The sequence below is a fragment of the Cupressus sempervirens genome, chromosome 1 (assembly GCF_028749045.1).
Source record: "Cupressus sempervirens isolate cs-2001-9-10 chromosome 1, ASM2874904v1, whole genome shotgun sequence".
Lineage (NCBI taxonomy): Eukaryota > Viridiplantae > Streptophyta > Pinopsida > Cupressales > Cupressaceae > Cupressus > Cupressus sempervirens.
Window position 1 is genome coordinate 1195779 of NC_143118.1, and position 26634 is coordinate 1222412.

Below are 26634 nucleotides of genomic sequence, written 5' to 3' on the forward strand. Positions count from 1 at the left end.
ATAGAAAATCTGATGCTATCTTCTGCATCCATAGGATGCAGTGTCAGGAAGGTATCTAGCTTGTGAATCCAAGCTCTAGCTGTCACTTTACTATTGCCATTAAAGCTAGGAAGTGATAGTTTATTGGTAGCATGGTTGAGAATCTGAGATCACTACTTTTATTTTGGGCTTCTCGTCTTGCTTTTCCCTGTTGTGCTCTCTCTTCTATGACATAAACCTATCAAAGTTCAGATGATCCTTAATATGCTGGGTAATGCATCTCACTCTGCATGGCATGCCAAGATTTTATCTGTCAATGCCAAACCCTCTTTTTCTTTCACACTACCTTCTTTGAAATCCAAATGTGCTACCATGCTCCTCCTGTTCACTATTCTTATACCTGTGAAGTAATATTTGTTGAAAGGCTGTGGTGAGCTGTTGTAGGACATTACTAACCTGTTTTGTCCAGCTGCCAAGCCTCTGCAAATGTCTATGGCTTCCCTATCCTCATTATTGCCTTGATTCCCAGCTGGACTACCACCTCTTAGCTTCTATCACCCATAGTGTCCAATGGTGGTAACTGTTATTGTTCAATCTAAGGTCATGTATTCTTGTGAGTGTAATACCTGTGGGTTGCAGATCTCTGTGGCTGCATATAATACCCAACCCTGCAGGAAGGCAGGAAACTGCTTTGATACCATTGTAAGAACCTTGTTGGCTCTACTCTTGTTCTATTGTCGCTACATCAATGATGTTTATGCTAATTGGTATGTTTCTTGGCATTTTGAGTTTTATGTTTTTGAAAATATAAAAGTTATAATGAAATGAGCTATCTAAGACAATTCAATGCATAAAAATTCCTCTTATTTCAATCTTGGAAATGGTTTTGCCTAAATATTCAATTATTGAAATCATGGAATGAAACTAACAGCAATTTGAAACCCGATGACAAAACAAGGAGACCCTTAGTTGATTATAACTGAAACAAATGCAACCCTCAATTCCTCATGCGTTCAATATAGGAAGCTGGAGGCCATTCATTGTAGCTCACACAACTTCCTTATTAGGTGTGGCCACCTATTTGGCACTGCAATCACTTGTCTAGAGGCAGCAATTATTCTTTGCAAACAATTCCGATGAGAAAACTTATGGAAACTCCTGCAATTTCAAGCAATTAATTCCATTCATGGCTCTTTGATGAAGCCTTAGTTGATTGAATAAATCGATGGGTCTTTCACCATCTTTGATTCCCAATGCTCACAAAGAATTTCATTCTTCCAACCTGTGAACTCTGAAACCCTTGCACACCAAACTCCTCTTTCACCAAATTCATTAATCAAAATGCATAGAATGGATCAGGTTTTGGGCTTTGTATATTTCTCCATGGATAAATCGACCAAAAGTGTTGAGCTTCACACTTCACATAACCTAAAAACATATTTTCTTTTGATGAAATTTGAATTCATTACTAAATAATATCTCCCTCCACTAACAAGCGCCACAATTCAAAGTTCAAACACATAATATATTCATCCAATGGACTTGGTGCCACAAAACTTTATAATAAGTCATTATTATTATTATCAATTAAGTGGAACTTAACTAATAACTAAATAACATGAGATTAGCTTATTAAATTTCTTCAAGTCATCAACTTTGAATCCAGATGTTCACTGCCAGAACGAAAAACCCAAGTGCCTTGCCAAAAGTAGTAACTGAGCAAAATTGTCTTACTAGAAATAGCAAGTCCCTCAAAATGATGGGCTAACAACTCCATCATTGAAAATGGATAAAAAGGGGACAGTACATTGAGGTAGGTTCTTGAACCCAAATATCACTGAAGAGAAGTGATGTCTCCACTGCTCAAGCAACAGCTCTAACTCAGAAACCCTCAAGCCAAGACATTAGCCCATGAGGGTTGCAATGATGGGCTAACAACTTCATCATTGACAATGACTAAAAAGGGAACATTACATTGGCAAATAAGCTTAAAAGTTTAAACTATTCAATCAACATCTAAAAAAGTCAGAAAAAGTCAAAACAGAATTGGTGGGGATCTTTCAAATTCTACATTAATCTCAGCTTCCTTTAAAATACAACATAATATGCTGATGGAGCCTGCACAGAACTCATACGTTATTCTGTGCATAGCTCAAATAAACAACAGCTTGAGCATTGTATTTATGAAAACATCTAGCAAAAAAATTGTACAAAAATCATAATGAAAAAATAAAATAGCGAAAATGCCGAACTTCTATAGATTCACGAAAAATGCAGAGCAGACTTTTCTTCAAAAAAAGAGGAAAACCCTAGGCGTTCGCTCCCGAATGGCAATCTATGGCAGAATGCATCTACTGATAAAGACCGCAGATGGTTCCCCATGGCTGTCCAAGATCCACATAATGCTAGATTTGTAGTAGAAACTGCAAATAGATTCGCTATTCTGGAAAAACCCGAGGGTGATCTCCACAGTCAGCAATGGAAAGAGGGGATTCAAATGCAACAGAAGGAAAATAGTTGCCAGGAAGCCGCACCCGAAATTCCTCCCACGCACTCAAACCTGCCAGGTACCCACATTCACCAATCTTTCTTCACGATTGAACATTTAGACAACCAATTTAGGATCTTTAATTTAACCAAGTACGTGCATCCACATTTGCGCAAGCCTTCCCCCATATCAAATTGTCATACTCCAGTCGCATCGCCCCAGCCCAGAAATTCAAGGAGTCAGTCTCCATCTAATTTGAAATCCCCGACTTCTTACATTCCTCCGCATCGTCGACTAGCAACTTCAAATGTCACCCCCCCACCAAACCCTAAAGCACCATCTGGTTTGATCTCCCCGGTTAAACCCACAGATAATCCCATAATGATTACCAATAAAGAAGTCGAAGAGATCTGGATTGAGTGCCAAAACAAGGAATCTTCGCGATTTGGAATGGCCCCCTGAGAGATTTCCCTCTTTTATCTGATTGGCTTGAAGAAAACTGCGAGGAACAGGTAAGTATTTTTCATTGCTCTAATAGAATTCTTTACTTACAATGTGAGGAAGAATTTGTAAAGAAAGAATTCATTTCAGTCTTTGCGTGTTTTTTTAATGGTTATATTGTCAAATTTAGAATGTAAGATTGCAACTTGGTTTAATATGCCTGCTCTTCCTCCGGAGTTGCTTCAATTAGATATTCTTAAGTCTATAGGATGGGTTTGGGGGAAATCATCGGGATTGATTCTTCTTATCATTGCTGCAATAATGTTAAACTACTTATCAAAACCAAATTCAATCATCCAACAAAGATTCAAAAGAAAGTAATTACTAAAAAAGCCTCATATGATCTTAACTTTCACATCTATGAAGGCAAAATATCTGAAATTTTAAAAATAGATGATATTAGTAAAATCAAACTCAAAATCCTCCCTCTCACTTCTGATTTTAGAAGTAAGTTTCCTTGGATGAGAATAATGAAGAAGAAAAGGAATCAAAAAGACATAGAGCAGAATCTTCCTACAAATTCACAGGATGAGTATGTATTCTAGATAGAGCTGCTTCACACAAAAGAGACAAACACCAGAAGGATAGAGGGTCCTCCAACAGACAAAGGAAGGCTTAAGTCAATAATATTGGCTGATCACAAGGAAAAAACAGATTCAGTAACTGATGGCCAATCCCTCAAAAAATAGAAAGCAAAAAGGGAAAGGAAAACATCTAAAAGCAACAAGGACTCGAATAAGAGTGGAAATAAAGAGCCTCGGCCTCCTCAGCAACAGTGGATGAATAAAGAAAAAGAAAATGGAACCTCCGAGATGGCAGATTTGAAAAAGACAGAGAATGTACCCAAGGAAAAGCATCCTAAACTTATCTCAAATCTTGCAAATAAAGGTGTTGAGCAGGAAAAGCTCTCAAGTACCAAACAAGCAGAAATCAAAAGGGATAATGAAGGGAGTAATATAGAGGATATTGAGAATCATTTGCTATTCGACTTTGAGGAGAAAATTGTAGAGGATTCTAAAATACAGAAGGAAACAAGTGAATTGGAGTATATTCAGCTTCAGGACATGGCAGACAAAATACCATCTCTGGCATCCAAAAAGCTTTACAAGTTTTGGCAAACACCAACAACTTCAAAGAGCTCTCCATTCACTCCTAGCAGCAGCCATCAGAGCAGGGATATGAACACAAGAACAGTAGATAAGGTACCACTAAAAGAACTTCAGGATTTTTTGAATAAGGACAGTATCTTGTATCCAGTAATGGGGGAATTGAGCATATCTAAATCAGAAGAAGACAGTTTAAATCATCTTACCGACCAGCTGGTCCAGGTTTTTTGTGTTGAAAACATTGATGAAAGCACAGATGCACAAAAAGAGGAATTAATTCAGGAAATCCTCAAATTAGGAGGGAGTGACTACACGTGAAGATCTAAGGAAAGAATTAATAAATATTGAAAAGGAGGACAATAGTCTAAGCCAATCTCAGATGAAAGAGCTAGGATTAGTGTAGGAGCAAAAGGACAAAGATATCAGCAAAAATAGCAAAGTGGAATCAGATGCAGACTTAGAAAATCATTCTGGCCTTGTGAATCAGTTACTTAAAGAACTTGTATAGGAAGAAACGGAAAGGAGTCCCAAAGAAAAGATTTGTGCAGCTAAGACGGCAGAATCTAACCTAGATCAGCTGGGGATTCACATGAACCAAGAAGGGCCTAAATCTCCTATTAGGCAAAAGAGGTAGAAGATCACTAAAAGAACTTAGAGAAGCAGACGGGCACAATAGAGAACAACAAAAGATTGACTAGATTTTTAATGTTGGGAAGGGGAAGTGCCTTCCCGAGGAGGTATGAAGATCACGACATGGAATGCTAGGGGCCTTAATGCCCCTAGCAGAAAGAGGTTATTAAAACATAACCTCAAATCCTTTGATTCTGAAATTGTTGTCATTTAGGAAACTAAACAAAATAAATTAGAAATTTCTAAATTAGATAAAATGTTAGGTTTATGGAATTCAGCATTTCAAGAATCAATAGGGGCTTCAGGGGGATTAGGGATCCTCTGGAACCCCAGAAAGGTATATATAAATATTCTTAACATAAGTAACAATTGGATGAGTGGCTGGGTTCAGAGCCTAAAAACTGATCTCATATTCATCCTCATTAATGTTTATGGGCCTATTACTAACCTCGGTAAAAAAATAGTTTGGGATGAAATTGGCTCTTTTATGAATAATTTTAAAGATAATTTGTTCTTATTAGGAGGAGACTTTAATACAATTTTAGATATTAACGAAAAAATAGGTGGTAATCAGCAATTATCGCAAGCTTCTAAGGGCTTCAAGGTATGGTGCAATTCTTATAGCTTGATCAATATACCAATTAGTAATGGTATTTATACATGGAACAATAGGAGACAAGATTTTGCATACATAGCTGAAAAACTGGACAGGTTCATGTTAAAAGGGGAACCTAATGCTAATAACCTGAATTTTCACTCTTCCATGCTAACTGTCGCTAGGTCTGATCACTTTCCGGTCAGATTTGAATTTTCAAAACCACATAAATCTGCTAGGAATCCATTTAAATGTGAGAAAATATGGTTCTTAGATCCTAGCTTTATTAATAACATCAAAGAATGGTGGGCTTAGGACAATTTTGAAGGTTCTAAGATGTTCGTATTTGTTGCCAAAATGAGGATGCTCAAGGAATGCATCCTTGGATGAAATAAGGAACACTTCAATAACATTTTTAAAGAAAAATTAGATATAGAAAAACAATTAAAGGACTTAAACTCAGAAGTGATTAAGAAAGGGATGGACAATGCCAGCTATATGCGAGAAAAAGATTTATTAGCAAGGCAAGAGGATATTCTAAAAAAAGAGAAAATTTTCTAGAAACAAAAATCTAGAAAAAAATGGTTAGATGAAGGAGATTGGAACACAAAATACTTCCATAATTCCACCTTATATAACAGATCAAAGAGCAGAATAACTTCTATTAAGAATCATTTGGGCATTATGACAAATAAACTGAGTGAAATTGCACACCTTCATTAAATATTTTTAGAATACTTTAAACAACTACGAAGGGTCTAATAGATTAGCACAAGCTAATCTACTTAAAGTGATTCCTAAAATTGTCACATTGGAAGATAACAAGGTTCTAAACATACCTATTTCATTGGAAGAAGTCAAAAAGGTGGTGTTTGATATGAATTCGGATAAATCCCCGGGCCTAGATGGCTTTCAAGCCTTCTTTTATCAAAAATGTTGGGATATCATAGGCTTAGACCTCTAGAAAGCAATTGAGGCGTTTAGAAACGGGGGTGCTTTTTTATCGGAGATCAATCATTTGTTCCTCACCTTGATTCCCAAAAAGTCAGAACCTGAAACCCCAGGAGACTTCAGACCCATTGCGTTATGCAATACAGTGTATAAAATTTTCTCTAAAATTCTAGCTAATAGGTTAAAGGATATACTTCCTAAAATTATATCAGAAGAACAAATGGGCTTCGTGCCAGGTAGATCTATTCTGGATGGTATTATTACCATTCAAGAGACAATCCACTCAGCACGTATGAATAAAGAGCCATGTATGTTCATGAAATTGGATATTCAAAAAGCATATGACATGGTTGATTGGAGATTTCTCTGTAAGGTATTGGAAGCTTTTGGCTTCTCTCATCAATGGATCAACCTTATTTACAAATTTATATCTACTGCCAAAATCTCGATTCTCATTAACGGAATACTGGAAGGTTACTTTGATATATCTAGAGGCATTAGGCAGGGAGACCCATTATCCCCCTCCCTTTACATCATCATGGCTGAAACATTTGGGAGAGAAGTGACTGATGCATATAATAGGCAAAAAATCTCAGGCATCTCAGTCACTAAAAATATGCCCAATATCACTCACCAACAATATGCTGATGACACCATATTGCCGAGCAGAAGTAGGATAGATGAGGCTCTGGGTCTAAAATCCATTATTAAAGCATATATGGAAGCTTTTGGTCAAAAAGTTAATGAGCTTAAATCTGAGATTTACTTTATGAATAGGAAACCAGCACTGGAACAGCAGATCTGCAATATCATGGGATGCAAAAAGGGTCGATTCCTCTACAAGTATCTGGGAATTGCCCTAGAAAAAGGGCTGAAATCCAGCAAGGTGTGGTGTAATACCTTGGAAAAAAATGGATGCCAAACTCGGCTGTTGGAAGGATAGATGGCTTACAAAGGCTGGAAAATGTACTAATATCATATCAATATTATTAGCCATTCTAACCTTCCCATTATCTTGCTTGCCATTGTCAAAACGGAACCTCCTTAAATTCGAATCCAAAATGCGGAACTTTCTTTGGAAAGATTGTGAAGAGGACAAAAAACTGGCGCTCATTAAATGGGAGAGAATTTGCAAACCTAAGGACTTGGGTGGTTTAGGGATCAAGAATCTACAATGGCAAAATGAAGCACTAGGGGCAAAAGTCATTTGGCGCCTCTATAAGGATAGAGATCACAAATGGGCCAAGATAATAAACAATAAATACCTAAATGAGGAGGATCCTCTATCAATTTTTAGGATGGAACACCCTTCAAAAGGGTCGGAATGTTGGAACTTTATGCTAAAATGTCGACATTTGATCTCAAAGTACTTGACTTGGGTTGTAGGTAAGGGCAGTGAGGCCTTGTTTTGGGAAGACTCGTGGGATGGTCACCCCCCTTTGCATCTTAGTTGCACAATTAAGAATCTCAAAGACAAATTAATTTCTTTATGGGGAATCAGAGTTCATGACTATAGGACCGTGGCTTATGAAGATGGTAAACCAAAATGGGTGTGGAAATCATTGGAGGGCTTGGATGTGGATGTTGAATCAATTAAAGCCTATGAAAAGCTGTTAGAAGATAGAAGGATAAGGCAATCTGAGAAGAAAGATGAACTTATATGGGCAACCTCTAACGATGGTAATTATAGCATGAAAAATGGATATAGGGCTATTTTAGCCTCTCATAGATGGGACAGTGTGGATATTCTGCTCAAGCTGTGTTGGGACTCTTCGTGTCTTCCTAAAGCAGGATTTTTCTTATGGCTAGCATTCCAAAACAGAATTCTGACCATGGATAGGTTGAGGAAGCTTGGTTTGCAAGGTCCCTCTAGATGTGTCTTATGTAAGCAGAACAATGAAGACTCTGATCACATCCTATTCAGCTATCCCTTTTCTCAAAAATGTTGGGAATGGCTTAGGAGTATGTTGGGATGGTCGACACCATTCCCGAATTCTTTGCCTAACCTACTCAAGGGATGGTCCACTAGCCAGGTCAAGGGTGTCTACAATAAACTATGGAACATTTGTCCTTCCATTCTGATATGGGAAATTTGGAAGGAAAGAAATCGGTGTATCTTCCGCAACCAAGAAATGGAACCTGACGAATTAATTATAAAAATTGAAGCTAGTATTGTGGAAACTACTAACTTGCATCTCAAAAATACCCGGAAAGAAGAAGGCTCCTTTTCCATATGGGATGAGCAAATGAAGAAGAATTGGTCTAAATTGATCAACCCCTTGCTTTTTTATCTAAAGAATAGTTAGGAGGCTAGAACTAATTGTAGATGGGTCCCTCCCTCGAATGGGTGGGCTAAACTGAACTTTGACGGTGTTGCCTAACGCAATCTTGGCACGACAGGCATTGGATGCATTATTAATGATGAGGATGGTCACTGGACAGCCAAAAAAGCTATGTCTATTCAACCTACTGATAATCTTGCGGAATCAGAAGTGTTGAAACAAGGATTTCAATTGTGCCACAAATTGAAATTAACTAAAGTTATCATAGAGGGAGATTCACAAATCATATTAAATGCGATTAGAAAACGAACAACCCCCAATTGGGTACTCAACTCCAATCTAGAAGAAGTCCTTGCTCTTCTAGATAAGTTACCAGATTGCAGGATTTGTCACATATATAGGGAAGGCAATCGGATAGCGGATAGTTTAACAAATTTGGGGGCAGATGGGGCCAACTCTTTAATCATTAAGGATCATTTGCCTTTGCTAGAATAATGGTGCTTTTCCTATTCTGGTCTGGGCCCTATCCTCAGCTTACTTTCTTCTTCTCGTTTTTTCAAGTTTCGATTTTTTTCATCTATATATATAAACGCTCACTTTTGATTCTCCCACATATATATATATATACTTACATAATTATAAATATAGATATATAAATATATATGTATGTATGTATAGATATTTTTATATAAATATAATATATATATTCATTAGTTCACATTTATTGTTCTCATCTATGATCATTCAAAGGTTTAAGATAGCAGCATTCTTATTGATATAGGCTCATAGCTAATATATATATATATATATATATATATATATATGTAATTATATACATATATGTATATTGTTCGACGTATATGTGTCTTACTTCTTCCTCTTGTGTTATGTCTATCTTAGTAATATCAATCTTCCTGATTCACTTCCTTGCGGAATGTCTTGATTTTGTTATAGTTTTACGGCATCTCATTTGATGCAAGGGTCCACTTGTAGATTTTATTCCCCATCATGAATTGGGATGGCCCTTCTTTAGCCTTTATGTGCATTGCTAGCTTCGGTCACTTCAGTGATGTTGCCATCATATTGAAGCTAAGGCAAGATAATGCTGAGCTAGGGCAGGTTACATCATTGGATGACATCACCGCTAAGTCCTTTCTAGAGGCTTCTTTTGTCTTTATCTGGGATCTCTTGTTCACAGTGTCATCTGCTGACCGCATTTCTTAAACATGGAAACAAATATTTGTCTCTTTCATGCATCCGAAAATTGAACTATGGCCTTTTGTGGAAACGTGAAACTGGAGCAATGGAATAGGATCTTCAACCCGGTGGATGACATGTCACGAATTGCCATTAGCAAAGCCATCGGAGAAGGGGTAATTCACTTGGAGGACCAATAGTGACATCATTGGCTCCTTCATTGGATGCATGGTGAGGGCAAAGTTGGAAGCTGAGGCCATTATAAGACTTTGCTCTAATATATTCGTCCCAACTTGGAGCAAGGGATTGGAGAAAGCCGTTAAAAGTATTGACGACAAATTCCATATACCATTGCCAGAGAAGTATATGAAACCGCTGCTGGGTGCCCCTGAATTGGTAACTACTTTTTGGCATCCATCTTAGGTAATTTGGGAGAGCTTGGCTTTTTATCACGAATGGCCTAAAATGGAGGCTAGCATCCATTTTCTGCTACACTAGCGAGGAATCATAGCTGATGATAATAGGGATTGGTTAATGAACTACCTTACTCTATCCAAGGCCTACATACAACCGGGAGTGAACTTTGACAACCTGGATGCCCTAGAATTTTGCACGCCGAATTCAGAAAAGTCTAGTAGGGCTAAGACTGGTTTCAAATTCCCTCCTAACTTTCATGTTGACAACCCCAACGACATACCTGAAGTCATCATGGTGGTCTAGAAATAAGGTGTGGCCTTTGTTGTATTTTGTGGGTTTTGCTTTAGTTAGGGTTTTGTTTATAAATGGATAGATAAGGTACCATGTATAGTCTAGGTGGGGTATAGTCTAATCCAAGCTATTAGATGCTCGACAATGGCTAAGATATACCTTTTATAATGTAAGCTCAGTCTATGTAAATAGCTCTATATTGTAAACGATAGCAGTTATACCCTCTTCTATAAATATGTACTGATACTTGGCTGAATATAAGATGTATGTTTAATACTAATGTTTGTCTGTTAATCATTATCTTGAATGCTTTAGATTTAAAGTTGTTTGGATTTCTGTTTTAAATTTTAATTTCTAATGCTTTATTTCCTTTATGTCTGAAATGGTTTATAATTTAAATTCAGGTTTAAATTACCTATTCATAACTCTTAGCTAGTATCGTGCTTTGTAGGTTTTTCTTCATTTATTATCAAATGCTGGTATTAGAATTTTAGATCTCTTCAGGAATTTGTCTCAATTTAGGGATGCTTTGTCATTAGGGAAAGTTTTGAGAAAGTTTTAGACTAGATTAGGATGTAATTGTTCGATTTTAGGGGTTTTCTTGGCTCTATATTTGACTAGAGGAGGTGGTACAGCTTCAGCTTCTGTCCCATATCCCCAGCTTGATGGCAAATCCGATATTCTTTGTTTAAAATCTCAGATTAGGTTTCGTCTTCATAAGACTAGGGTTTGGTATTGGTTCAAATTGTCTCTATAGATCGATGATTAGAACAAAATTTCTATCAGGCCCCCTTGGTGATTAGTTTCGAGAATGAAAAAAGGAGGTGTCAAGATTGTCTGTTTCTTATCTTTATTTAGTTGACTCGGTATGGTGAATTAGCTATGGTTATGAATTTGAAACTGGTGTTAGGGGTAACCCGATTTCATTTTGAATATGTTCTATAGACTTTCGGAGATCTCCACTAGAGGTTAGGGTTTGCGGTATCGCATGGATTAGGCTTGATAGTTATTTCACTATGAGACTATCAGTACTCTGTTTTATGTAAATGCATAGGCTCAGATGAACTCCATATTTTGAGCATTCTGTTTTTATCTTTACTAACCACCATTTTTTGAGCACAAGATTATCCAAATCCCGGATTCATATAGGTGGATTTTTCTAATGATTATTTATTTCATATACTAATCTTGTTGATCAATCAAGATTTTATGGAAGGAGTGTTGCTCTAGTCAAGAGATCTATGCGCGTAGAGGTGGTTATGGACATCAGATTATACGAATTCTGATATTTCAATTAACAGTTTATATCCTTACCAAATACTATGTTGGCAGGGGTATGCCCCTCACTATGTTGTAATTTTGAAACTTTATCTGATAGGCCATGTTCTCACTGGGGTATGCCCCTTTTAAGATGTAATTATATAGGACTTTATGTCCTAGGCAAGACTGGAGGTTTTCTACTCCGTTCTTTCCTACCAGTGCCCGTTTGAACTGAATCAAGTTGATGTAATTTTTATTTTAAGATTAATAAAATCATTCAAGGCTTCAGCCGTTTACCAATCAAAAACAAATTAAAAATGAAAACATCTAGCAAGTAATGGATATATAAGATGACCAAAATTTGGTTCTTATATCTCATACCAATTAATGAAGTGTGCTTGTGCTAGAATATGGATTCTCATCCAAAAGTTGGAAGCTCATGTGACCAAGAGTAATTTGAGACCTCTTGAGGGGCTGCAACAAGGAAGAGGTTCTCAACAGAAAGCTTACTCATTTCCATGATTTCTAATGCCAAACACCATAACTCTTTTACTTGGTGACTTCGTGTAATGTCCCCTTTCTAGAATTCATAGCATGATGTTGTCGTTAGCCTATTTCCCCACAGTCCTGTAGGCTAACTAGGACATTAAAGGGGCTTAGACAGTTTTAGTTGCAGGTCTTTCTGAGGGGTTCTAGGGCAACTTTGGGCATACTTACTATTTATAGTAAGTCATCTTGGACATGGCCGGACATTCAGTCACAGTGGTATGTCGATGGTAATTGTTTAAAATCGACAGGAAAACTTATTTATCATTGATAAGATTTGTTATGCATTGATAAAGCCATTTTATAAAGTTAAATTTAAATATTTAACTTTATTAATGCATAGACTATAGTTTGTGGGAAATATTTAAATTAAAAGAGTTCTCTTTATTTCTATAACACATTGGAGACATAAGGTACATAAAGGGAGTTATGTTTTATCCCACATTGAGAAAACGAAGGATTGAGCTCTTGTGAGAACACTATAAAAGAAATGGAAGAGCTTTTTTTTGTATGCTTGGATGAAGATTAATGTTATGTTGCTGGATATCTGATTATCGGGCTTGGAGGACGGAATCCCTCTTTGCTAGCATTCTCTTCGTTGTTGGAAGACACAGTCAGGAGGATCAAGGGTGTTTTCACTTCAGGAAATACACTGGGTTTCATTTGGGGCGTTCGCATAAAGAAATTTACAAGGGTTTGAGGTGCAGATCTGAAGTTAGTTATTGCTATAGTGCCGCATGAACAGTATTTTGCTACAGTCAGCATGAACAGTATTTTGCTACAGTATGGCGTGAACAGTGTTGGTATCAAGTTTACTTGTTTTTTCGGCTGATTAGAAGTTTGGAGGGCTTCCGACTACATCTGCAAAATACTACGACAACTAATTCTAGGTTTCTTCTGTCAAATTTTGATACTTTGCATAATAATTGTTGAATACAAGTCTAAATAGTTGTTACAGCCTTTAAGGTAGCTGTAAGTGCACATCTACATTTAAAAATCACCCTTTTATCAGCAGATTGAAAGAGTTTCCAGATTTTTCATATACTGTTGAATGTGTGCCAAGTGTTTGTGAAAATGTTATGATGTGTATTATACATTTTAATGTCACTTCATAGTTTTTCGTAAATCTACTCATTGGAAAGCAATTTATTGAGGAAATCAGCTTTATGAGTTTGCATACAAAGTGTTTGACAATATTCCTTAAGTTAAATTTTTACAAGTCAAAGTTCAAATCAGGGGAGGATATTACAGTGGTATCAGAGCTATAAGTCCTGCCATCCTGTGGAGGTCTTATAGGAAATTTGGAACTGGCGGATAGAGGGGAAAGTGTCTGATGAAATGTCAAAACACTAAAATCAGAGCATTTATGTTTGAGCATGCGACAAGGGCCTTATAATTTCCGCAATACCAGAGCAAGACAAAGTAGGAGTTCAGACCTGCAAAGCAAACAGTCTAGTTCATCCGTACAGGGGGGTATAGAATCCAGTCATACAGACACAGCGGAGGTATTCTTTGATCAAGACAGCAATATGGGTGACCGAGATGACAGGAATACAAGATTAGGTGGAGGTGGGAATGCCGGTCCAGAGCCTGGAGAGGAAAGATTCTTACAATTATTAGAGACCTTGGTACAGGGTCAGCGAGTAGCAGAACAAAGGGCACAGGAACAGAATCAGAGATTGGATCTTATGATGCAGATGATGGCTCGTCAAATGGGGTTGAATGCTAACATGGGTGGAGGAAACAATCAGAATGGAAATGATCAGCATGGGACACATAATGGAGATGAACAAGTTGGGAACAATTTCGGTCATGCACCCCAGCGAGCTAGGACAGTGAGTTCAAGGCCCATGATTCCTACATTTCCTCCTAGAGCTCCAGTGCAGCTCGTACTAGAGCCCCAGATTACTGATATACAGGACCAGTTGAGGAGAGATTGGGAAGCCAGAGGGCCAGATTTTACTGCTGCAATTACCTTTAAGGAGTATATGGATGTGCGGATGAAACATATGCCACGTGGACATGACAGGAACCAGAGCTATGAGCTACGGAAGAAAGTAGGGAGACTTGAGTTACCATATTATGATGGCTCAGGAAAGTCTACAGCAAGAGCTTGGGTTCAAAAGCTTGACACATACTTTCAATTGAACCCTATGCCCGAGGAAGAAGCTATTAAGTACGCAGCAATTCATCTGGATGGGTTAGCACACGAGTGGTGGCATCATGGTATGGTCACTATGGGACATGCACACATTACCTCATATGTGGAGTTTACAGAGAGGCTGATTGAACGTTTTGATAGGAAGGATCCAGAACTCCATTTCAAGGAGCTAGCTCAACTTAAACAGTGGGGATCATTGGAAACATACATTTCAGAGTTTCAGAAACTTGCAGTGTTAGTAACAGATGTATCTGAACGGAGGATACTAGTTCTATTTATGGATGGGTTAGCTGATCCGTTGAGAGGGTGGATCAAAGCTCTCAACCCTCCCACTTTGCAGGAAGCCATTAAGAAAGCTCGTGACATGGATTCCTCTTCATCTTCAAAAAATAAATTCCAGGCAAAGAGTTTCCCTTCAAGGAAAGATAAGGACAAGAAACCTTTTCATAAAGAGGTTCAGCCAGCTAAGGAGGAAAGTAAGAGGTTGGACAATGAGACACTTAATGATCTCAGGAAGAAGAAGCTTTGTTTTCATTGCAGGGAGCCTTGGGATTTGTCACATAAGTGTCCATTGAAAGCAAAAGCTAAGCAGATGGAGTACTTTTCAGCCGAAGAGTCAGTAGATGGAGATTCAGAGCAGTCATCCGAATCAGATGGAGATGATGATAGTTCTTCACAGGAGGAAGCACACGGTGATAGCACGATAGCTCAATTGTCAAGTATACAGGAGGCCGTCACTTTCAGAGTTAGGGGAACCTTGGATGGACAGAGAGTTGTGGCACTCATTGATACAGGGGCGACACATAACTTCACTGATGAGAAGTTTGTGACACGCAGAGGGCTACATACAGAGGAGCATAGGGGATTTAAGGTGATAGTTGCCGATGGCTTCAAAATTGAATGTACCAAGAAAATCTCCAACTTGCAGCTTCGTTTGGGAGATTATGACATGACAGGAGATTTCTTTGTGGTCAACATTGGTGATCAGGATATGGTGCTTGGGATGAACTGGATGAAGTCTCTGGTAGAGTTTACATTTAACCTTGAGAAAATGGAAATGAGGTTTGAGGCAAATGGTAAGAAGATAGTGCTCAGAGGTTTGTCAGATGGGAGACTTCGAGTGGTGTCACTCAAGCGGATGCAGAGTTTCTTTAGACATGATCAGGTGCAGTGGGCAGCAGAGTTTAGAGTAATGCTTGAGATGACAGAGCAGCATAAACAAGAGTATCCACCTGTTGTACAAAAAATAATAACCAAACATACTAAGGTGTTTGGTGAGATACCTCCAGGGAGACCCCTGGATAGGGGAATCGAGCATGTTATTGAATTAGAGGAAGGGGCTAAGCCAGTTATCATCACACCTTACTGCCATCCGAAGAGATGTAAGGATGAAATAGAAAAGGCAATTAAGGAGTTGATTGACATGGGGCACATACGGCCAAGCAAAAGTCCTTTCGCTTCTTCAGTAGTATTGGTGAAGAAGAAGGATGGTACAATGAGGATGTGCATTGATTATAGGGAGCTACACAAGAAGACAATCAAGAACCGATACCCTATCCCGCGCATCGATGAGCTTATTGATGAATTGCATGGTGCATGCTACTTCTCCAAGATTGATTTGAGATCCGGCTACCATCAGATACGGGTTAGAGAGGTGGATGTGGAGAAGACAGCTTTTAGATGCCACTATGGACATTTTGAGTTCTTAGTCATGCCCTTTGGGTTGACAAATGCCCCTGCCACTTTCCAGTCCTGTATGAATAGAGTGTTCAGAGATCATTGAGGAAGTTTGTGTTGATATTTTTTGATGATATACTGATATACAGCCGTACTTGGGAGGAACATTTGAAGCATATTGATACAGTGCTCAGTATTCTAGAGAGGGAGTCATTATATGCCAAGATGAGTAAATGTGAGTTTGGGATGATAGAGTTGCTCTATCTAGGGCATATTATTAGTGCAGGAAGTGTTCGGGTTGACCCAGACAAGATCAGGGCCATTCTAGATTGGCCACCATCGAGGAACACTTCACAACTCAAGGGATTTCTCGGGCTTTGTGGGTTCTACCACAGATTTTTGAAGGGATTTTCACAGATAGCAGCACCACTTACAGATTTGACACGGAAAGATAGTTTCAAGTGGTCAGAGAGGGCTCAAGATTGTTTTGACAGGTTTAAGGAGCTGATGAGTACATGTCCTGTTTTAGCCATTCCAGATTTCACCAGGCCCTTTGAGCTGCAGTGTGATGCCTCGGGAGAGGGCATAGGAGCTGTTCTCATGCAAGACAAACATCCCATCGCATATGAGAGTAGAAAATTACAAGGTGCGGAGAGAACCTACAGCATCTACGACAAAGAGATGCTAGCAATCATGCACGCTAGCTAAGTTCAGGCAGTACTTAGTGGGAAGCCGGTTCACAGTAAAAACAGATCATAATAGCTTGAAACATTTCCTTGGACCTTAATGACAGGCAACAGAAATGGGTGAGTAAATTACTGGCCTATGATTTCGACATAGCCTATGTCAAAGGGAAGAAAAATATTGTTGCAGATGCTTTATCTAGAAGGCCTCATTTGCTTGCTGTTGGGATAGTCATGGATGATTGGAGAGAGATGATCTTGGCAGAATATGCTAAGGATAGTTGGGCATCTAGCATTATTGAGGGAGCTATTCAAGATAGTTGATACACTGTCGTAAATGATCTGATCATCTACAAGGAAAGGATTTATTTAGTACCCGGGTCTGCTATGAAGCAGAAGATTTTGAGGGCATTTCATGATTCACCAATGGCAGGACATCCCGGATTCTTTAAGACATATCGGTAGGTGAGAGAGCGCTTCACTTGGAAAGGACTCAAATCAGAGGTGCTTCAGTTTGTGAGGGAATACCCTGTGTGTCAGCAGAACAAACAGGAACATTCTTTTCCGGGTGGTTTACTACAGCCCCTACCCATACCAAAGAAGAAGTGGGAGAGCATTTCCATGGATTTTATCACAGGCCTCCCCAAGGCACAGGGTCGGGACTGTATCTTTGTTGTGGTAGATAGATTGACGAAATTTGCACATTTCTTTGCAATTTCGTCTATATATTCAGCAGCACAAACAGCATAACTATTTTTTCGAGAGGTATTCAGACTACATGGGATACCACGGAGCATACTCAGTGACAGAGACAACAGATTTATGAGCCACTTTTGGTAGGAGTTGTTCAGGTTATGTGGAACAGAGCTCACTCCGAGTACCAGCTACCACCCCCAAACTGATGGGCAGACAGAGATAGTGAACAAATGGGTTGAGGGGTACCTTCGAAACTACATTGCAGGAGAGCAAAAGGCTTGGGTGAAGTGGCTACATCTAGGGGAGTACTGCTATAATACCTCTTTCCATATGTCTATTCAAATGTCCCCTTTTATGGCACTGTACGGGTATGATGCTCCTAATTTTTTGGATTTGTTATTTGGGGACAGCAGGGTGCCTAAGGCCAAGGATACTTTGCAGGAGTGCCAGGACATTATGTGATCCTTGAAGGAAAATTTGCAAAAAGCACAAAATCAGCAGAAGCAATATGCTGATCAGCACAGGGTTGAGAGGTCTTTTGAGGTGAGAGATATGGTGTACCTCATGTTACAGCCGTATAGACAGTCCTCTCTCAAGAAGAGTGGAGCAGAGAAATTGAAACCACGCTACTATGGACCGTTCAAAGTAATCAGGAGAGTGGACGAAGTAGCTTATGAGTTGGAGTTGCCTGCAGACAGTAAAGTGCATAATGTGTTCCATGTGTCATGCCTTAAGAAGGCATTGGGTCACAATGTGGTGCCTTCAGTAGTATTGCCACCTCTTGATGATGAGGGAAAGCTTATCTTGGTTCCCGAGGCCATACTTGACTCCAGGGAGAGGGTGCTTCGCAGGAGGACTATCAGGGAGTATCTAGTGAAGTGGAGGAACCTACCTGTCGAGGATGCTACTTGGGAAAATGAGCAGATATTGCAGCATCCAGAGCTGAAATTGCTTGAGGACAAGCAATTTTGGGAAGGGTGGACTGTAATGTCCCCTTTCTAGCATTCATAGCATGATGTTGTCGTTAGCCTATTTCCCCACAGTCCCATAGGCTAACTAGGACATTAAAGGGGCTTAGAAGCCATTTGGCCTAGACAGACAGTTTCAGTTGCAGGTCTTTCTGAGGGGTTCTGGGGCAACTTTGGGCATACTTACTATTTATAGTAAGTCATCTTGGACATGGCCGGACATTCAGTCACAGTGGTATGTCGATGGTAATTGTTTAAAATCAACAGGAAAACTTATTTTATCATTGATAAGATTTGTTATGCATTGATAAAGCCATTTTATAAAGTTAAATTTAAATATTTAACTTTATTAATGCATAGACTATAGTTTGTGGGAAATATTTAAATTAAAAGAGTTCCCTTTATTTTTATAACACATTGGAGACATAAGGTACATAAAGGGAGTTATGTTTTATCCCACATTGAGAAAACGAAGGATTGAGCTCTTGTGAGAACACTATAAAAGAAATGGAAGAGCTTTTTTTTGTATGCTTGGATGAAGATTAATGTTATGTTGTTGGATATCTGATTATCGGGCTTGGAGGACGGAATCCCTCTTTGCTAGCATTCTCTTCGCTGTTGGAAGACACAGTCAGGAGGATCAAGGGTGTTTTCACTTCAGGAAACAAACTGGGTTTCATTTGGGGCGTTCGCATAAAGAAATTTACAAGGGTTTGAGGTGCAGATCTAAAGTTAGTTATTGCTATAGTGCCGCATGAACAGTATTTTGCTACAGTCGGCATGAACAGTATTTTGTTACAGTACAGCGTGAACAGTGTTGGTATCAAGTTTACTTGCTTTTCCGGCTGATTAGAAGTTTGGAGGGCTGCTGACTACATCTGCAAAATACTACGGCAACTAATTCCAGGTTTCTTCTGTCAAATTTTGATACTTTGCATAATAATTGTTGAATACAAGTCTAAATAGTTGTTGCAGCCTTTAAGGTAGCTGTAAGTGCACATCTACATTTAAAAATCACCCTTTTATCAGCAGATTGAAATAGTTTCCAGATTTTTCATATACTGTTGAATGTGTGCCAAGTTTTTGTGAAAATGTTATGATGTGTATTATGCATTTTAATGTCACTTCATAGTTGTTCGTAAATCTACTCATTGGAAAGCAATTTATTGAGGAAATCAGCTTTATGAGTTTGCATACAAAGTGTTTGACAATATTCCTTAAGTTAAATTTTTACAAGTCAAAGTTCAAATCAGGGGAGGATATTACACTTCGCAACATCAACAGCTATAAAATAGTGGAACCAAACTCAGTCAGGATGAGTGATATTAACAGAATGTCTTCATAGGGGGTTGGTTAGGTTCATCATTATGTCTCTATCTGGCACACAATGTCACCTACTATGTTGCATTATGTTGTTCCCCGCATTTTTTTGAGAGAGAGAGAGAGTACGCACAATTGTATATTCATTATCTCAGAATTATTACAATGTATCTTCAGAGTATTCCCAACAACAATATTTATGAACACATCATTACATAACCATATCTCTCAAGTACAATGCATATATAAAGGTGTTGAGGGTGTGCCAATTGAAAGCAATTGCCGATCCCTTGACAACATTAACAAATACTAATTAACCCAATAATAGACTCTGCACTGATTAGTCTACATTCAAATGGAGAAGAGTCGCCCAAAGAAAAATACCTAAATTGACTTACACTTAGAATGAACAGAATATATTAACAACCCAAGATAAAAAGAAAATTGAAACTTTATTCAAATGATCTTTTCTATCATATTAATATTTTGATATAGAGATTAATATAGATTTCCTTACCCACAAACTTATCTCTCTGAATACAAAGCATTCCTCACAAAGTAATATTAAACTTCAGCACTCAATACGATCACCAATATTATTTCCATATACTTCCACCAAAGCCATGACAAAGTCTTCAATTGTAATGCATCAAACTATATGAGAAATGCCTCAAAGAGAGAATTGGGACTCACAAACCATTTGCTAGATAATACTCAGAAATTTAGAATATTTGGAATAGAATCACCTTATTTCTCAAATAAGGAACAGAAGCAAATATTTAATTCTGAATCTGACTAAGTCTTGTTTTATTTGAACTCAAGATCTTGAAGAGATGTACACCGTGCTTTTCCCAGATCATAATATAATTAGAAATAATTGAGGACCTAAATTCAAGTTAAATTTTTTATAGCATTTACAAACCTTTAAACATTAATAGCTCCCAAATGATACAGGATATTGACACGATTCTTTTGATTGGTCATTAAATTTTCTGGTGCAGGGGCACCTACTGAAGGAAAAACAGAGGACAAGGTGAATTAGGACCTTAGGTTGATCCAAGGTAGTCAACAAAGTAATATGTTTGTTTGGTTGAATGATAAGTCCTATTTTGTATGGCATTGCCATGTTTGGCATGACTATAAGCCAATCTGTACAAATGACCAAGTGAGGACATTGGTTGTTAAAGTTTGTTGTTTTAGGTGTTTTGAAGCGTGCACAAACAAAAATAGACTTAAAAAAAGTAATGCTGCCAATTTTTAGCCCTTATTGGAAAAAGAAACAATGTTTTTGAGTGCTGCAAGATTGCTCTTGCACTCTAGAGTCTAGATGATCCTACATCTCCAGTTAATAGCCATACTAAGTGCTATCAAAACAATTAGCTATGATGATGCAACTGATCTTCTTGTATCTGTTTCTGTTGTCTTTGTTACATCCCTAGCCATACACATACGTCTTATTATTTGGCTAAGGGATTCTCTTCTTGTGGCTATGCTCTTAAAAATCCTGCTTTGATTTTTCTCACTTGAGTGAAGTTTTCAAACACAAGGAAGTTTTTAAATTCTTGTAGCTTTCACCCTGTGAAAGACACCTTGCTTCAAATTTTTGGTTGATTGCAAGGATAAATAAACTGCTATGTTGCTGCTGTCCTCTAATAAGTATGCTTGAATTCAAGTGTGTTTTCTTGTTTTTTTTTTCCATTCTTCATTTTATAACCATGGCAATTCTTCCTTGCATAATTCTAAATTCTTTGATTCATTTTGCATGAAGTTTTCAATTTGAAACTGAGATGGAAGGAACGAAACTGCGTCGTGATGTATTATCACCAGGTGATGTGGCACCTATAGCATCAAGTAATGAAGAACGCACAAGCATTCATTCTCTTCTTTCTGGACGTGAGGAAATGTTTGCCTTCCGGAGAGCGGTATACATTCTGATGTGCTTTAGTAATTTTGAGCTTTATTTTAAATAAATTCTTAACTGGTTTTATCACTCCACAGGTATCAAGGCTGATAGAAATGCAAACACCAGCATATCTTGAAGGAGTGAAGCTTCATCCTCAGTTCCAAGGAATTTAGGATTCATTTCAGATTTTTAAAGTCTTAACATACGATTCATTCCCTAGTTTATTGAAGGCAAATTATCCCTCTGGTACAGCAACTTACATTGTGCGCATTGTATGGCACAAAAGTTGTGTCCTTTCTTCTAAGAATCATAATGTATCCTTCTGACCAATTTTAGTCATTCACTAATTCAATTCATTCTCTTTAATTGCTAGAAATTTTTCTCAGAAGTAACCAGGTAGTTTGAAGCAAAAGTAGGTCTGAAGTCATGTCTTGATTCTTTTAAATTGTAGTAATAATCAATTATCCTTGTTTCCGGGGCCTGAGCTATTAAAGGTAAGACCAGTAGCGAAGGGAAGGTTCCCCCATATTATTTAAACTTCAAACATCTCTGATGCATGTATTCCACTTTATGGCAGCAACAATTGAGAAGAAATTAATGCTTTTATTGAAAGTAGTCAGGCGTAATTTCATCTTTAGAAACATCACATATCTCGATTGTGTATGGCTTTTGTTGTTTTCTCTGTTCAGGTCACTGTCGTTGCTGGTTTTTTGACTTTTGCCCATGTTTCCTTGTCTTCATTCGGGGTCTGGAGTCTTCTTGGCAGCCTGTGCTTCTATCTTATTCTTTTATCTTTTTTGTGCATGTGTGCGTGTGTGTGTGCGTGTGTGTGTCCGCGTGTGTGTGTGGGGCAAATTTTAAGTCACTTAAGGGCAAGTAGTAATTGCTCTGCAAATTTATAGTGACTATAGAAAAAGTTTTACATAGCTAAACGCTGTATTGCTAGCTTTTCTTTGTGTGCTTAATCTGGCTATTTGTTTGTTTACTTAAGTGTATCAGACTGCTATCACTAGACTTGTCTTATTTGCGACAATGTTGACTGTTTCTCTTCTGCATGTGCAGCAGCATTTTTTGGTGCTCAGCATACAATGCAGGAGAAAAGCATTAAAAATTATAGCAAAAGCAAAAAGTCTAATGGTAGCAGTCTGACACACTTGAAAATCAATAAAGAGCTAGATTAAGTGCACAAAGGAAACCTAGGAATGCAATGTTTAATTATACAAAGTTTTTTCTGTTAGTGCATAAACTTTTTCATTATAAAGTTGAAAAGCAATGCTAGAGTTAAAGTGACTTAAAAAGTTATTCAGACAAAAGCTCGGTGAGAGCTTGAGTCCCTGCCATGTGCAAGGATTTGAAAGTAAAAGAATGTAGTTGATTTCTAATTTTCTATGTTCCTAGTTGGCAGTGCATCCTAACTAGTTTATATGCTTGTTAGTGTGAGAGATTAATGTGTGAATTTAATAATTTAAGTTTTTTAATTTAAGACCATATGTTATATATATCATGATAAAATATTGAAATATGATATAAAATGTTGATGCTTAAGCAATCACATTGTAAATCTTAAGATTACACAAATTTTAAATTTTATAAAATTGTAATTATTAAGAACTTATAATGATTATATAAATACTCTAATTCATGATAATTTTTCAGTAGTTATAAGTTAGTGTTAAAAATTGACTAATATTACAAATTATTTTTTTGTTATTATTATACAATAATATGACTAATAATTAAAGATATAATATTAAGAATGTGTGTTAATGTAGTGTTTTTCTAAACAAAAATCAGAAGCCTTTTTTGTGGTTATCAATTTAGAGTAAAGCTTTGAACCATTTTTATTATGCAATCAAGTTTTAAAACACAGAAAGATTAATTATCATTTGTTGTGATTAATTATTATTATTTATTAAGCGTGAGTAGATTCGAACCCAAGACCTCATCGATAAGAGGCTCATAATTTACCATTGTGGTGTAGGCTCTTGCCCCAACACAGACATAAATAATTGTATATAGATAAAGTAAATTTTTATTATGCATCAAAAAAATTGTAATAGATAGTTTTCTACCAAAAATATAACACATAGATGTGATGAACATTAAAAATGAATTCAAAGAAATGTACTAAAAGATATATCCTAATATCTTGAAGAGATACTCAAATAAAATTTGATTCTATTTTATTTTAAAAAGCTAGACTAATAAATGAAAAATACTAACATCATATGCCTACAATTAAAAAACCCTACAATTCTTCAGTGATTTGTTTTTTAAAATGCGTCAATTATAAATGTAAACATTTCGTTGGCCTTTTTGTGGAAGAGAGGGATCCAGAAACTCTACAAATGTCTGGAGAGAAAGGGTTGACTAAACATGAACAAAGAATATTGGCAAGAAAAGCTTAGTCTTGGGCATCCAATTTACCTTATCAATGTGAAAAAAAAGGTTTGAATGTATAGGCTACAAATTCTGTAGGCTCATGGGCATAAAAGTTTAGTATTTTAAATGAAGAAGATCCATGCCCCATGTAGGAGCTCTTTAGGCTTTACAGGAAAAACTTTAAGAAATACAAATGAAGAAGATTTCCAAAGCTCTTTTCAAACTACAGTAGAGTTCCCGATGTTTATACTAAAATCATCTGCAAGTCCTATCACGAAAAGTTTTTAAAATGGAAGAAAAAAATTCACCATTGAAAGGTGTTCTTAAGTTGAGGACTCACAAATGACCCCAATCCTAAACAGAAATGGAACAAATGGCAAGGAAGGAGAAGAATTTACAGCGAATGCACCCAAGAAATGGCATAATAATTATGCCAAGAAAAATAGGAAGAAATACAAAAGTTCTTTGATCTGTGGACTTCGAAGTGGTGAAACAACTCCAAGCCGTGGGTCATCACCAATCCACTTGCTACGTAAGTACAAAATAATGGGCGATATTGAAAATAGAGGAATCCTCGGAAGAAATTACCATGAAGCATTAGATTATGAGTTGGAACAGAGCTTTTTCCGTACTCAACCAATTTGTACTTGTAAGACAGAGAAGAATGTTTGTAAATTCTTGGATGGATTACGAGTTTCAAGAATTCTGTAATTTGGACACAAAAACCCATGAGAAATGGGCAATCCATTGTCTTTACAACTGCATCATTCTAACCATAGTCGTTTCTTCAAGCTTCTTCACATTGTTGCTGTTGATTCCCACAATATCCGCAAGCATATGGCTAGTTGTCTGAGAAAAAAATGATCATGAATATTTCTTATGGTGGCCAGTCATTTGTTAAGGGATCTTTTTAATGTTCGTCTCTCTGATAGGATTCGTTGCAACATGCTTTTTGGTTAAAATGTTGCTCTGCATTTATCTTGTTGCTATGGTTTTCCTCATAGTTTTGTTGCTCCACCTCACTATTGTGGCATTTGTGGTCATGACAAAGGGGGTTGGGCATTCCGTAGAAAAGAATGGATATAAAGAATACAGATTGGGGGATTACTCAAAGTGGCTCCAGAAGCAGGTGGAGAAGAGCGGCAATTGGAACAAGATCATCATCTGCATTTGAGATTCCAAAGTATGCAAGAATTTTCTAGTTGATTCCAAGAGAATTTTGTTAATGTACATTGTTCTACAGAAGTCGTTCTGTCCGCCCTTTTTGTTTCTCCTTCATCGCTCCCACACCCTTCACCCCCAAACCCTCTACTAGTGTCGCTGACCATGGAGGAGCTTTAGAAAACTAGTTGTGGAGGCTTGTGGAGCTTTCTAGAGACTTATGGATTATTATTTGTTAACATTTTTTATTACAACAAATCATAATAAATCTTAGAAAAATAAAGATTCATCAATCAAAAAATAAAATTGATTAGAAATTAATTTATAAATAATTCAATTTTTAAACTTTAGTAATGAAGTAATTTTTACAGTGAAAATTTATTATTAAGGGACAACTAAAAACATGAGTTCCTTGCCTATATATAGGTAGGGACTAAAAATAAATACTTTCAATCAGTTGTTCATATTTGAGTACAACCCATCTAGAATAGAGAAAATGATAGTTTGTGGTTCTTTCTTACTTTTCTCTTATCTATGATTTTTCCCTTGGCTAAAAGAAGAATGATTAGATTGGGAATGTTTTGTGTTTCCCTCTGACTTTGTCTATTTCTTTTTCCTCGGGAAAGGAAGAATAGTTGAATCGAAAATATTCGATAGAATTCAAGGCATTTTACAAGATATATTAGATGGCTAAAATTGCCACCACATAAGAGATTAGGGACACAAACAAACTGAAAATTTGAAAAATGTTTCGTACTCAAATATATGTAAAATACAACTAACATCAATAATAACAATAAGCACTAGTGAAGAATAAAATTAGTTCTCTTGCCATGCTAAAATGTGGATTACACAAAATTCTTTAAATGTTGTGCTAAAACATATTTAACTGTATTGAACATAGAATTTATTGCGAGTTTACAAGGAAATAACTTTCAACAAAAACCACAGACTATACATTGGTTAGACCTAATGACCTAGGCTATACATGGTTTGTCCCTCCTCAAGGAAATTATTACATCACACAAACATTTACATAACAAAATCCAATTTAAATAGATATTATTGAATGTAGTATTTTCATATATATCTTGTTTAGCTTTGTTTGTAGAACAACATATTTTTATTATAAATACAATTGTTGTTATTATAAACTCCAATCAAAATCTTTTAAGATTCATAAAAAAAAAAATTAATGTTTTTATTATTATAATAAGTTCAATATTTATTTGAATCTAGTGGTCCTAGTTCTATAAGCTAAGGAATGTTCCAAGAGGGAATTGCAAATTTTATGACAACTTAATTTGAATTATAGACGTACTGGTAATGAAGTTCACTAAAAAATAAAATCATTTAATCTTTATCATTTTTTATTATTTGTGTGCAACATAATATAATTCAATGATTATTTTAGTGGCTAACATTTATCAATTGGCTAAT

The 26634-nt window shown here is 37.0% G+C and overlaps 2 protein-coding genes across 5 annotated transcripts in view; both read left to right on the top strand.

The window, feature by feature from the left end:
- The window catches only part of LOC149575837 (AFG1-like ATPase family protein), a 259202-nt gene extending 236936 nt beyond the window's left edge, over nt 1-22266 (top strand). For 3 of the 4 annotated variants that reach the window (XM_089815715.1, XM_089815717.1, XM_089815719.1), the window contains 2 exons: nt 21517-21670; nt 21747-22266. In XM_089815715.1, the coding sequence (XP_089671841.1) occupies nt 21517-21670; nt 21747-21824 (232 nt within the window). In that variant the 3' untranslated portion in view covers nt 21825-22266. Of the gene's footprint in view, nt 1-21516; nt 21671-21746 lie in introns of those variants that run through there. The other variant, XM_089815718.1, reaches the window with a different exon arrangement.
- Nucleotides 22267-24375: 2109 nt separating this feature from the next.
- Nucleotides 24376-24744, top strand: LOC149575839 (uncharacterized). The gene has a single exon (XM_089815681.1). It carries the CDS (start codon nt 24376-24378, stop codon nt 24742-24744), a length of 369 nt encoding a protein of 122 aa, XP_089671807.1.
- The last annotated feature ends 1890 nt before the right edge of the window (nt 24745-26634 follow it).

Excerpts from the sequence above, each read along its gene's own strand:
- LOC149575839 (XM_089815681.1), top strand. The coding sequence starts at position 24,376 with ATGACCCCAATCCTAAACAGAAATGGAACAAATGGCAAGGAAGGAGAA.